Source organism: Bactrocera dorsalis, chromosome 2 (genome assembly GCF_023373825.1).
Source record: "Bactrocera dorsalis isolate Fly_Bdor chromosome 2, ASM2337382v1, whole genome shotgun sequence".
Classification (NCBI taxonomy): Eukaryota; Metazoa; Arthropoda; class Insecta; order Diptera; family Tephritidae; genus Bactrocera; species Bactrocera dorsalis.
Window position 1 is genome coordinate 15277990 of NC_064304.1, and position 15474 is coordinate 15293463.

The 15474-nt window shown below is 36.7% G+C and overlaps 1 protein-coding gene across 1 annotated transcript in view; it reads right to left on the reverse strand.

Moving 5' to 3' along the window:
• The window catches only part of LOC105227565 (lachesin), a 103338-nt gene extending 88778 nt beyond the window's left edge, over positions 1 to 14560 (reverse strand). The window contains exon 1 of the mRNA XM_049447549.1: positions 14424 to 14560. Within this exon, the coding sequence (XP_049303506.1) occupies positions 14424 to 14520 (97 nt within the window). The 5' untranslated portion in view covers positions 14521 to 14560. The remainder of the gene's footprint in view (positions 1 to 14423) is intronic.
• Between the last annotated feature and the right edge of the window lie 914 nt (positions 14561 to 15474).

Below are 15474 nucleotides of genomic sequence, written 5' to 3' on the forward strand. Positions count from 1 at the left end.
ATATGAACATGAGCATACATGTAGTGGATTTGGCAAATAGGCACTTGATGTGGAGTGTGTATTGAGCCACGCTTGAAATGTTTGTCAACACGTACCGAACGAACGAATAAACGAGCGTTTGAATGAGCGAACGCATATGCCAGGCAACAGAAGGAGCCGAGAGACAAAAGCGGCGTTACAAGCGAGCCAGCAGAAGAAATCGCACATATAGTATGCTAACGCACACCGAAAGTCGCAGCATCCTCAGAAGCCGCAAAGTGAAGACGGATGCGGACTCTCAAACACACACCGAAGCGAGATATCCTAAGCATTGTATATGTATTAATGGTACATACGAATTAATGCAACGCCGCAAGTGTGTGTGTGTGTGTGTTGGCGACAGCCTGCATATTGCTTTCTTCAAATAGTTCGAGTGGGCCAGCCTCCGCGGCTCAACCAATTCAATAGATTTTGTCAATTGTGGCTGGCGGCTGGCGGCTGGCGGCTGGTGACGGCAGATCGGTGGCTGCTTTTCGGCTGTTATGAGCTGTTGGCTTAGCCATGCATCCGTTGGCGCGTTGCCGCTCTTAATCAGTGGCTTCCTTTGCAACGGCGCACAGGATGTCGGCGACGCGCAGCAGCGGCGATGCGAAGTGTAATGTAGCGGTCTTAGCCGGCGGCATTTGAAGGGCTTCTTGTGTGTCATGTCGGTTGTGTTGTCTGATTCGTGAATTGCTGAACTCATTAATTTGTGCGTTTTCAATTTGACTCGTCAACGGCGCTGACAATGCCAACTAACATAACACAATAACAACAGCAACAATGCTGGGGACTAGACACCACAGCAAAAGGGCAATGAAATCAATAATACACATGCTCGCAGCAAAGGTCGCACGCCTTTGACATTTCGGTCGGTCGCACACGCCGGATGCGGATGCGAATGAGAATGCGTGTAAGTAGATGAACGCAATGAAGATACGAGTATTCAATAGAGCGAATGGACGTCGCAGATGTGTGTGCAGATAGAGCGCGTGTTAGCTTCAAGTGCTTGTTACTTGCTAATGAAGTAAGTCTATCATTCGGTGCGGTTAACGTTTCGTGATTGATGTGTTGTAATGGATAGTGCATAATGTTATGTGTAAATATGTGTGTGTAGATGTGAATAGTAGCAAACTGTTGCAAGGAAACAGGATTCGAATGTGAAAAAATGAATGGAAGAAAGTACAAAGCTCACTTCAATGGAATCTTAACAAAGACCATTTCCAAAACTTGCCGACAAAATGTATATGAAATATATAATGCAGACGGTAGCAAGAAAACTGGGAATCCAAAAAAAAATCACCTACAGTTCTCTGGGAGTATTTGAACTTCATGATATTTAAGCTCATAAATATATTACAGTGAGATGAAAACATGTCTCTTTTTGAAGGGTTCCTCTAGCTAGGACTACCTAATTATTCTATTTGTCATAGATTATTTTCGAAGGCAACGGTAAAACCTTCTGGAAAGGTCACAATACCGGCATTCTTCGCATAACACTGAAATAGTATTTTTTGCAGACGAAGAAAACTGTCAACATAACATTGATTTTTTACTTGCTTTATCGTGATTTTCGGCTTCGTCTCACCTTTGCCACGATATTCGGCCGATTGATCGTCTGTTTTCCTGGTTGTAAGCATAGTTTCAAGCCTCACCGCCACTTGTAATACGTTTCATGACATCCTAGTGGTCGGTAGTGAATTTGGAATCAATCGTGCTTTCACTTTTCTTAGACCCCAGTCATCTTTCAAAATGGTTTTCACTGATCCTTTCGATATCCCAACGATGACAGTTAGACCTCTGACTGTTAATTGTTTAATGAAACTTCTTTATGGAATAATTTCACTCATCGTAAGAATCGCCGAATACACTTTATGTACTTCAGAAAAACAAGTGTATACTAAAGAATGATTGAATGCATTTTCCCACCGGCCTTTACCACTGCTTTCGACGTTCAGCTGGCTGCTTGTTATTCTATTTTGTTCTGTGGTTTTGTTTTATTTTCCATTTCTTTCACCTTGTACACTTATGAATTCACTTCGACGCAAAGTGATTGACAATTCTAAATTTGTACTCAATACTCAAGGCATGCATAAATTATTGCACAAACCCACACAACACCGTTACGACGCGACTTTTTCATAATGGCAACGCTCTCCCTCTCCTGCGCTTAAGCAGCCAGCAAAATGAATATGACTGTGAGGTGTAAATGAGTGATACGACAGCCACTTGGGTTAGCGCTGTCAAGCGAGCTTGGCTGAGTGCTCGACACTTGGCAATCGAACACCGTCGAAGCTTCGTGTAACGTGCTTTGCGTTCTCAAATGAGTGAGAAAATGGAAAAATTCAAATAATCTATTTAATTATAATTCAGCGCATGCAAATGAATGCATTGAGAATTTCATAACGACACCGCATCAATAATTTGATCGATTGTCATTCTATAAAGGGCAGGTGCTTAAATTTTCTTGTTGGAATATTTAAGTGGCGAAGTTCAAAGGTCGTGGTGTGTGGTGGGTTTTTGTTGGCTTTTGCTTTCATTAAGTTTAATAAATTGGTCATAAATGCTTCGACGTTTGGCAGGTAAAAGAGATTATTGACGCCTTTTTAAATGTGGTTAAAATTTTTGTTTAGATGCGGTCTCTGTTTTCTGTACAAAAACAATATTGTTTATCGAATAAGAGTTTTTTAATAAAATATAATTTGATATACGAAAATAATCCATATGAGTAAGTTTTATATTAGAACAGGGTATACGAATTTTAAGGGTAAAAGAACACTAATGAAATAATTCGAACTGAAATATAAATCACGTGCCGAAACAGCTACTAAAATAAAACTTCGAATACTGATTGCCAAAATCGGATTTTGAAATTTCTACTCCGCAGATACTGAATTAGTGGACCCCAGTGCCTGGCTGACTGAAGCTATCGGTCAATTTGTGAAGTAATCCAATGAAAGCCAGTGGATATATTTTTCTTGAATGTCCCTTATATATGAAACGGAAAGGTTTTCGTACTTCTCGTTACAATACTGAACGTGTTATTCGCAATTCTATCATCCATCTTGAGACCCAGCTATCATTATAAGATATTTTTCGACCGAAAGAGACCACGTAAATTGAAAACATACAAAATACAGCCTCTGCAAGAACTGGAGAAGCTCGACCTTCCCGAATGACATAGCTTCGCTCTATGGGTTCTTAAAAAGTTCCAAGAAGAACCAACGGTTTCGCGCCAAATTTTGTTCAGCGATCAGATCCATTTCTCATTTGGCTCAATGGGTATGCAAATACGAAAAATTGCCGCATTTGGGACGAAGAGCTCCCTGAAAGGTTAAAGAGCTGCCGGTGTAAGAGTCCATATTTCTTTAAAAATAATGACGGTGGGAACGTAATGCCACTTTTTTTTAAATGTTATTTTTTAAAAAATTTGTCGTTTTTTTTTTTTTTTTGAAAAGCATTCAAAATTTAATATTTAAAATTTGCAAAACATTATAGTTCCGGCGATGGTCATCTTCCTATAGTGTAACAAGCTTTGCATTTGTTTTTTTTTGGCTTCAAATTAACCAGTTTGCTGGAAATATGGACAACGTTTGTCTACCTGGTACCATTGAAGCGAGAAATCTCGCAAGTAAGAAAATATTTTTACTTAAAAAATGCATTATTTCAGCTAAAGGCTAAAATAATATTAATAAACTTTGGAAGCTCTTTGTTTTCTTCATTATATTATAAAAAATTCATAAAAATCTTTAAAAAATCGGCCGTCACATGGGGTGTCCCCTTGCCTTGTTAGGGCTTTCAAATTTGGTGAAGCTTAATGGACATATTCCCGATAGTACAATTGATTATTAAAGCCAAACATAATATTATACATAACTGTGTTCGTGATAATTTTTAGCAAGCTAAACAGCTTCTGGCAAGATAATTTTATTTATTTACTTTATCAGCTGTATTTTGTTAACCAATTATGGTGTTATTTATTCATAAAACTTGGAAAGAGAAAATGTCTTTAATAGTTATGATGGATCAGTGATATTGCTGAAAACTAATTCCCCCAAAAAAAACTAGTATGTACAAGTTTTTTTTTGTTGCAGGTAAGTCTTTTGCTGAAATTTTTTCCAAAAAAAAGAATCTTATCTCAGTAAAAAAATATTAATTCTCATTGAGTCTCCCAAGTTGCACACTCTACATACTAACAATTCACAAAGTTGATTTTTTTCAACAAATAAGAGAAGCAATTGAAATACATAGGGTATATATATATGTGTGTGTGTGTTTGTTTGGGCGCATATTAAAGAGATTACTTTATACAAATATGCAATTATTTCATATTTGATTTGTGGCTTCGCTGCTTTGATCAGAATTAAATATGCATGTGATAATAATGACGAAATAAAATACAGCAAATGCAGGCATACATATTTAATAAGACAACGAGTGTATATGTGAGTAAGTATGTATGTATATAAGTATGTGTGTGAGATTTATGAGCATATTTGAAATTAATAAAGAATGTAATTCTACACGCTTTTGCATTAATTACTCACACTGCCACACTCAGAACGCATTGGATATTCGATGCGTTAGGGTTTGAGGGATTACGGAGTCACGGGTGCAAGTGGTGAGTGTGTCAGTGTGAGTATGAGTGAATTGTGTATGTTGTCTGTGGTTGTTGTGATTGCCACTACAATTAATTTCTTATCCTTGCGCAGAAGGCAACGTTTAATGAGGCATTCAATTACGCATTGCTCCAGTTAAGCGAATTGGTTGTTGTTGTTGCAGAACCAAAATACTTGCGGTTTGCATGAGTTTTCCTGAGCCTCTGCAACCGTTGTTGTTGTTGTTTTCAGCTATCTAGGTGTTGTAGATTGACTCTAAAGTGTTGTTGTTGTTAGGATCAGACTTTGACCGGCGCCCGGCTGGTCGGCGACACCAAAGCTGCTGTTGGGTTTGCAGCCGATTGTATCATTGCAAGTAATTATAGGCAACGGTAAATATATATTGTCCGTTACCGCAGGCAAACTCGATCGCAACAACAACAAAAACAACAAACTGCACCACAGGCAGCCTAAAAGGACTCTTCTCTCGCCTCTCAGTTGTCTGACTTTAGCGCTTAACAGCTGTTTCTGGTTGCACTCTGCCGTGCGATAGATGGAATTGTATTGCTAGTTGTTGTTGTTTTTTGTTTTCATACCCCACCACTTAGTGCAATGTCGGGCAGGCGACAGCCTTTGACCACAGCACACTCATCAGAGCGCAGGCACAAAGTGCATGTTAGACAAGCATCGACTGCAGCTTCTTCGTCTTGTGGCAGCGCTAGTTATCAGCATTGTTGTGTTGTTGGCATTCTGACGAGCGCTGGGAAGTTTGTGCGGAAACAGCTTTCGACATTTAAATGTTGCCTACGTAACTTAAGTGTTTCGGATATGCATAAAGCACACAAAAGCTTACACTTACACGCTGCGTATGTGTGTGTGCATACGCTATGCATGTGTGTGTATGTGTTTGTATGTGAAACTTCGTTATTTATATTGCGAGCACAAATTTGTCGGCTCTACGAGTGTTAGGCAGCTACCGTTGTGGCTTCACATGATTGCTTCGCTGCTCTTGTTGTCTTTTGTTGCTATTGTTGTTGTTGATTTTGTAACCGGAAGCTATTTAGTACACGTAATATGTTGCACAACAAAGTGCATACAATAAATTGGTGTTGCAACAACGTGTAGCAAGCGTAGAACAAACAGCGCCGTTCGCAGTGGCAGCAACAAAGTGCAATATACAATATGTTGCGTGTGTGTGTTGCAATAAAGACAAAATCGTGCAATAATAGTTGCTCGTTGCGGTGAGAATAAATGAAAACTATAGAGCAACACAAATCGCCTCAATTTCCGGCTTAGCTGTCCGAGTACAAACTCATTTGCCGCGTTCCTGCGCACGCACACACACACACAATAGCTGACGTGTGCATGTGTTATGGTCTTGTAATTTTATATTAAATTTAAAAAATATTTATTTTTTTATTTTCAACACCATTCAACCACAAATTTTTATTTAGAATTGAAAGGAACTCCTTTGTTAAAGGTTACTCATACGACCTGTTGCACTTTGAATGGAGTAAAAATACAATAATTAAAATTGATAAAAGTGTGGTGAAATTTGTTAATTTTTTTTTTAAGAATTTTAATTTGTTTTGATAAGGCTTTCTAATTTTAGTACTTAATAATTTCGCTATAAAAATGTTTAATCCTCTGGGAAGCATTCTCAGGTTAGATATGTTCGTGAAAACAAACCTGAAGTACTGTTCAATAACACAAAATTAATCTAAAGAGGTTGTCAAAAAGTTAAATGAAATCCGATTTGATAGAGAAGGAAGTCAGTATGAAATAAAATAACCATAAAAATAATTCATTGAACACTCAAATCAAATGAGTTTCCTAAGTGAAGAAATGAAAAAAAAAAATTAATATTAATAAATAATTAGAAGCCTTCGGAGTATATGCAGGTGAAGAAACCAAAGAGCGAAACAAGAAGCCGTTCAAATAAAACGCAAAATACTTAATTATTCATCAATATTTATTTTGTCGCCTTCACAGTAATCCCCACCAGATGTAATATACTTATACCAACGATTTTTCCAATCATCTCTCAGAGGCAATTTCAGTTTGGCGAACAAAATAAAATCACACGGAGCAAATCTATGGAATACAGTGGTTGATCAATGGTATTTATTGCGTTTCTGGCTTTAAATTTGATCGAAATCGAACTCTTTTTGAAAAAAATCAGCTCTATCGGGACAAGTCGATCAAGAACGCGGTTTATACCCAAATTATGACTATTTTATTCTTGACATACGAGCGTTATTTCTGTTCTTTACAGTAACTTAAAATCTTCATTTCGCGCGATTATTTTTTCATTGATGAATTTAATTAAATTTTTGGCCATTAAGCTCCATCAAAGACCAGTGTTTATCGATGGCAAGCTAAATTCAATTCTGATCGTAGATTACTCCAAGGTAAATTTTGTGAATGTCGGACAAAATCAGTTGTTTTTTTAGAAACTATTGATGCTCTCTGCAAACTGATATTGCAAGATCTTTATGAGATCTAACGCGAGACTAAGACAACTATAGACATCAGTGAGACCTGCATACATCCAATATTTCATTAAAATTTGATTGCAGGAAAAATTATTTTATGTTGGAACCAACAAAATTTAACAGAATCGTAACTTCTGAGTGGTACAACACCATCTATTTGCCTGCTGCTTTCCAAAAACCAACTACCAAAGACGGATAACTCTTCATGTTTGGACAGCCAAAAGCATCGTTTTGATTAATCGTCCACCATATAGTCCTGACTTGGCACCGAAAGACTAAGAAAAGATAATAGGTGAGCATTCTTAGTTGCTTTGTGACTAACTAACATTGTAAAAGCTTCATGTTTGATCTAGACACCTGCTATATGTAAACTAGCTATTTGATTTTAGCTGTTGATAGGTTCTTTGGAGTGCTAAACTCAAATGAGGAATCCGCTCATATCGATCTCTTTACTGACAATAGAGGATATATAGCCTTTATTAATTCAAAAAATTTCTTAGGAAATATGGATTTCTCTGACAAAAAAATATATTGTTTTTCAAGAATATTTGCACAAAGTTTTTAAAGTTTAAATATCCAGTATAATAGTGTGCTGTTGAGAGCTTTAATACATATGCATCATTTTCATGCCGATACCTGCATATATGCCAGCCAGCCACACTTGATAACAATGAGCAAGTAAGTACTCGTGTACTTAAAGCTAAGCCGTTGCAACCAAAAATTGAGTAGACAACCAGCCACCACACAAGCACACATGCACACGCCCCTATTTAGTCCAGCTGACCAGCAACTTGCACACAACTAAACCATTAACCTAACATACGCACACCAACACACAACCGGCCGGGCCACTTACGACGACACACCTAATACCGAGCATTACTTGGTTTGTTTTTACCACTGACGCTTAAATTGTTTTTGCAGGGCCGGTAGTGAAGTGCTGGGCGAGCACTTGTCGGCAGAAGTGGGCGGAGCGCTGGTGTGGCAGACTTTGAGCGGAGTAAAGTGCCCAGGCGCTATCAGTGACCACAGCGGGTTGCAGCGGCCTCAAGTTGTCCTTTGGTCCCAAACACACACACACGCACACACATTCGCACATGCGTACAAACACGTAGCAATGCAAACAACTAAAACAAAGGCTTGAAAGGCAAGGAGTAATAGTAATGCCAGAGAGCAGTCAACTGAAATGAGTTAAGTTTTTCTGGAAGACTAGACAATGTACATAAAACGGTCTCGGGTACGTCCTGTATTCTTAGCCATGTTGCGGTTTCCTTTCAAGTTCTTAACTGACCCGTAAGATTTTTGTGTGGAATTATCATGTTTTGTTGCCAATGCTGGTGCTATTGCTGTTGTTGTTGCTCTGCTTTTCGTTTGCTTTCGTTTGCGGCTTAATGCCCAGCAGCTGCAAAAGTCAACTCTAATGTATCTACTTTATGCATTTCCTCACATCACATGCTGCTTCTCATACGCACATAAACACAAGCACGCACACATAAGCACTTACATACAAGCACACACACACTTAAGCTCACGCATATGCACCAGCATGTTTATATAAATTTATTTGCATGTTTCTTTGCCTGCTTATTTGTGTTTGTGAGGGCCTCCGCATAACTGTATGTGTGTGTGTTTGTGTGTGCAAGGACAGAGCACTGGACATGCTATTTGTCCGAGTGCAAGAATTTATTACTTTTTGAGCAGGCCAATATTGCTGCCAACTCCACGAAAGATATATGACTTGAGGCTAAATGATTTAGCAAAATGCTAGTGGTGGCAGGGGCGTGGAAAGTGGTAGGCGGACGTTGTCCTTAATGGATTTGCACTCTGTGATTAACTTATAAACTTCGAAGACGCACGCTTAAGCGGCATATGTGTGCTTACAAATAAATTATAGCAAAATTTTTGAGTTATATTTTCCCAACAACAATATATCAAAATAAAGAAGGAAGAAGGTTCCAAGGCAATTTATGGTTTTATATTACAAGTGTAAATAAAATTTATTAACATGCGACGTTTAAATGCCGTTTGTTGTGGCTGTGTTTCCAAAATTCAAGACTTTAAGCAATTTAAAAGCAAGAAAATACTTTAAGCTCAGCTACGCCGCACAGTGGTGCCAGAGCGGAAAAAAAGGATTTTTTTTTATCATTCCAAATTTGTACCATCTTTTCATTTTAAATCAAATAACATTATCCGAATACTTGGGCTTGATATATTCAATGGTTTTTTGTTGGGAGAGCTTCAAAGTCCAACAAAGTATCAACGCAAAGTTACTCAGAAAAATGTGATGAATATTGCAAAGGTTAAAACTCAAAAGTTAACCATAAAATATCAATTGTAAAGTTTTTATTTATTAAAACCAATGTTATAGATGTGATTTACATCATCAAATGTATACTTTCTTTTTCAAGATTTTTTTTAATATGATGTTTTTTCATGGTCCAAAAAAATCATATATTTCACAACTTCAACAGAATATAACTATTGTGCGCAGGAGCGCGCAGGTTAGCCACTTACACAAAATAAACTTTGAAATCTCCTTAATCGATAGAAAAAAATCAGCTGCAATTAGCTGCCAATTCATGAGTAATTAGCATTTTAATCTACTGCAACTGCAACTGCTTTGTTTTTTTGCCTGCTTCGTTGTTTTATTTGTGTTTTTGATTATTCGGTTTGTTGCTTTGTTGTTATTTTTTGGATTTGTCTCTCGTTATACAACAACAACAAAATACTAGTTTAGATGCCTTATATTATTTGAACTAATTACATAGTACAACAGCTAATCTGGGGGGTGAGAAATTCCAAGTCAGGGTGATGGTACTAGGTCAGTATAGTAAAACCCTCAAAGGGCTTGGCGTTCGTATGTGTATGGTTTCAGAACAAATCCCAAAAATAAAACTTTAGAATTGGACGATGATGTTAAAAAATTACTTGTTGAATAAATAATTAATAATATATGATCATTTTTGAATATTTATTGGTTATGTTATATGGGAGATGGGCGTAAATGTGGGCGGATTTTAACAAAATTTTTTTTTATCTAATTTGGCAATATGAGAGATGTGTGCCAAATTTCAAAGCCCTACCTCGATTCCTTCTATTTTTTGCCACGGCTTGTATGAAGCGGCACCACTGTGCGCCGCAGCTATATAGCATATGCTTTTTAATATCCTTCAAATCTAAAACAGTGTTCCTTACAAGTACTTGATGATTTATGAAATAATTATAACTTGAGGTAGTTATATTAACTTTAGTTATTTACTTTTCTCCCCAAGGAGCCATACATTTGTTGCAACCGCCATTATGGGACGACTATAGCATATAGCTGCCATAGAAACTGAACTATTGGAATCAAGTCATTGTATGGGAAACCCTTTCATTTGAAGAGTTATTTTCACGAAATTTGACGAGAATTATTTCTTAAGACAATGATACAAGCGGAAAAGAAATTGTTCTGATCGAATCACTATAGTATATAACGGAGATTTCAATAGCGAGGCTAAAAAAGTAGACCTATCTTTTGACATTTCTCTTCAGTAAGGTAAGCCATTTAGAGTCAGTGGCCTCAACTTGAAGAGTGTTACGTCCAATTGGTGGTCGCCATAATTGTCCTGTCAGATCAACAATTGAGCGTCTAGAGGAAAAATTTGAATCCACACGCGCAGTACAAAATGTTTCCGTGCCACTGAGACGAAAAAGTGAACATAGTGTCGAGAATATTGCTGCCTCTAGCACATCAATTGGGAAAGACCAGTACATCCAATTCAGTCTCACACACGTCGTTCTCAAGCGTTGGGCATCTCTCTGACGTCGTTGTGGACAATATGTGGTTCCAACAAGATGGTGTCACAAGCCACACAGCAAATGTCACAATCGATTTACTGAAAACTAAGTTTGGTGAACGTGTTATCTCAAGAAATGGCCCAGCCCATTGGCCTCCTCGGTCGTGCGATTTGAGGCCTTTAGACTATTTCCAGTGGGGCTACGTTAAGTTTATGGTCTATACCAACAAGCCAGCGAAGTTTAATTAAATTCGTACGAATACTGAACGTGAAATTGCAGCAGTATCGCCCGATTTATGCTTGAAACCCATCGAAGCAGCATCTGGACTTCTGCAAGCGTGCCCTTGATGGTCATGCAAAAAGAAGCGAGTTTCAGACATAATGTCATCGAATGTACTTTAACAGAAATAAAGAATTTCATTGATATTCCCCGTTTCTGTTTTATTTAAAAAAAAAAAAACGTTTGTAGCGTTCTTATTGAAAAATCCTTTAGTTGTCATACACACTCACGAATCAAAATCAAAGTATTTTGTAACTGTGAAGGGTATTACAGCTTTGGTACAATTGAAGTAAATGTTATCCAGTTTGAAATGAATCTTAGAAACAGCAGCAAGATCTTCTACGTTTAAGCAACGGTAGAATCTTATCTCTACACTCTGGAAAACAAAGAACAGAGCTCCATATACAACATTTTCATTGCCGAAATGCTGGACAAGCGCTGACCTATGTCTCGATGGAGCCTGATAATGCCTATCTCTTGCCATATTGCCGTTAAATAATTTTAAACCTAAAAGCGACGAAAATGTCACTTTGAAATGTGATAAAACTTGAACCTTGTAATGGAAAAACAGTTCAGTTTCTGATCCCGACTCGATTTGTTTATCATATTTAGTTCTTTAAAATCCAGTTTTCGTAATAAAAAATTTTTGATTTAAGTGGAAATGAAAAAGTAGTACTCTTAACTGTTATATTTATCCCTCCAGCAGCCAGCAGTGTGGACCTATATATCTAACAAATTTATCTTCATGCAATATTTATAAAAAAAAATATTTTGGAAGAAAAATTGTGCACTTAGCTATTAAAATTTATAATTTAAATTTCTACGAGTCAGCAGATCAGCAGTCTCTTTCAGCCACTTCTTTCCCATCCTCCTCTCATTTTGCACGCCCACATATGTGGGCGCATAATTCAAGTTCCAGTGATTGCATTACCATTTTATAGACCAAGTAATAAAATAGAGCTGCACATAAATTTAAATAGGTCATTTCCGTCCATACGTCATTCAGCGAACCGCCAACTGTCAATCACAAAGACAAGCACATCATCAGCGGCATCGAATGTAAAAGCTCATTTCACAGCACTTTATGCTACAAAAACGTATTTGCAGTATTTATGAGTATTTTTTGTCGTTGTTGTGTTTTGATAACTCAGTTTCGGGGCTTTAATTTTTTTTTGAGAGGCGCTTTAAAAAACACTTTCAATTATTTTCTGCCATTAATTGGCGCGCCTGAACGGTGTGTGTCAATGCGAAATGTTTGAAGAGCGTCACCGCTTGCCACGTAAGCAACAAAATGGCGGGGTCTATGGGTTGCTAGGTAATCGTATCTTTATGTAGCGCAGTGTGGGCTCCTTATTCACCTGCGACGCGTTACTTATGTGTTTTATATTTATATGTGTATGTGTGGCTAATAAGGAGACCATAATAAGCAAGTTAGCGCCACAAACGACGTGCCTGTACTCAACACAAAAATAAGCAGCAATAACAAAAAGAAAGAAAACCAACAAAAATTAAAAACGCTTTCATAAACCAAAATGTGATCTACTCTCGTAATAAGAGGCGTTAAATATGCCAAATTGCCTTTTCTCTCCACTTTCGTAAATTTGTCTTTGACTTGCAGTTAACGGAGATGAAATAAAATTGCTTACCACCACATTGTTAATATAAAGTGGAAACTCGCATTATCTTTTAACAAGCAATTTTACGGTATTTTTATACACGGCATACATACGCTCACACTTACATAAGTACATTGTAAATCCAGTAACAATATAAATAAGCAAAAAGCCTTTGATGTATGCACTGCCTTGCCTGCCCGCTCACATCAATCATGTGCTGTACGTCAGGTTCTCAGCTTATGGCGCAATGCAAGCAAGAAGAACACACACATACACATACACACATAATAGAGTATTAAAATAAAGGCGCTCTTGCTTATGCTAATGATGCTCATATTCATAGTAAACCAGCGTTACCATACTCCAGCATCTGACCGAGCTAAATGGGTGTGTGTGTACACATACGCTTGCACTTCTATGAACGTTTGTGGGCACTTTTCTCTGGATATCTAATTTACTTTGTTCCTCATATTTACTCCATCGGCGTAAATTGTGATTTTGAAGTTCACATTGTCAGGTAGTGAGTTAGTGAGAGTGGTTTGAGACTAAAAGTACATAAGCAGGTATGTCTGTATGGTAGAATATGAGTGTGATTTTGCATTGTTTGTAATTTTCCTTTTGTTCGAAATTTAGTAGAACATTATGCTGTGAATTGAAGAGTTTAATGATGAAAAGAGAGTAGTTGAACAGTACTTTGCGCTTCCTAAATACACATATTCTCTACTCCCAAACAAGCATTACGAGTTGATATTATCATTTAAAGCCAGTCTGCTTTTAAGCTGAAAAAATATGGCGTCGTTTGCTGTCCCTATCAGTCCACCTTTGTAGCGTCCCTATCGGAAAATCTGTTACATCCTTACAATGCATTGACATATGAGCGCCAATTGTGTTGTTTACAATAACTTAAAATATTGAACTCGGATATTTAAATGACGAACATGAATTTAATAAACGTCTTAGATTACTGTAAGGTTATAACATGAAAATTGTCCTAAATCGTGGTGAACTTTATAATTTCGGTACTACTCGAAGACATATAGAAGAATTTGGATGAAGTTCAGCATTTGTTAGAAAAGAAATACAGGCAATTGTGGTGACTTATAAACATGTTGTAAAGTGGTTCAATCAGAGTTGATGGCACTTGTAAAAGGTTTCGAAAAACTTCTGAATATATAAAGTTTACTTGCCATTACAACTGCACTAAGGAGGTTTGTTTCATAGAAATTTTTAAAGGTAGCAAAAACAAGAATAATGGTTGACAACAATCTGGTGCCCTAGAGACCTAGAAAGACAGCCCATCAAGTAATACTACAAGTTTTTAGTATTTTTAGAAGCAATTCCAACGATGCGGTCTACATTAATGCTTAAAGATAGGCGCAAGTAAAAGAGTCTAGCTCAAAAAGGAAGAGATTCTATGCTTTAGATTATAAAAAAATGAATTTTCCTGAATCCTCTAAGAAAACAAATATATATATAAGTTCCTTTTTGTATCCTAAGTTCATATAACAAGTGCTGATTTCTTACTAAATTATGAAAGAGGAGAAGTAAATCGTACTCTCCTATTATGAAGAAAATAATTAAAAATAATTTTCATAAGTTTCTTTCTTAAAATTCTACAACCTATTGATAAAACTCACCTGTATTGGCAACTTCGCATGGCAATCTTATTGTGTCGCCAGCAACAAATTTGAATGTCTCCGAACGTGAAATGAACATTGGCTCATGCTTGTTCATCAAATTACTTGACGCCAACACTGCAAATAGAAAGCAAAACAAGAAGTGCAACAAATTAATAATATAACGGTAATATTTTATATATAGTGATTGCACGTATGCCGCAGATAAACTGTTATTAAACACAAATTTGCATAAATAAGTTATAGACCTAAGCAAATGTGGGCAAAAACATATTTTTAGGAGCCGTATTTCGTCACTTAAAATGCAAAACAGCGTATCATCAAAAAAATCGAAATTGAGTTTTTCATTCACTACATTATATTACATATACATATGTACGTCTATCTTAAACTTTTAAGCTTCCACTATCCATTATATCCAATACATAACCATTTTATAACCAAAACACCCAATTAGTTTGAATATGAGTGGTTTCTTCACTTGTAAACTTATGACAAGTGACTTTATGTTATTTTTTATTTTAGGTGACGATTTGTTCGATTTTAATTGCGGCTACTTCGAGAGTCACAAAAATAATTGCGTATACGCACTGGCTTGCACAGTCACGCCATAGCAGTGAACTGCCTAGGATTTAATTCTAATTCCACTTCAATTTTCACTCAGATTTCGTTTAATTTGTTGTTGTTGTAGTTGTGTTTAATTTTATTTCTACTACTTATGAATTTATGTCGATGAATAAATTTATTTTTATCTTTTTTGCTGTGATTATTTTGGTTTGTAACATATAAATTTATATGTGTATGTGTTTGTGTGTTTGAGTAATATATTAGAGTGTTAATATTTGTAGTTTGTCTCGCTGCAGTGATTTCCGAAATTGGCTTGCCAACCCAGTGTACCACCGCACTGAGAAAAATCTCACAAATTTTAATTTTTATCTCTTTTATTACTTTCTTACGAGATTTACTACATTTATGACCGTTAATTTGAAATGAAGTAAATTTGTATGCCTTGAATAGGAATTGAAGTTAATAATACACAGAAGGAAACTTC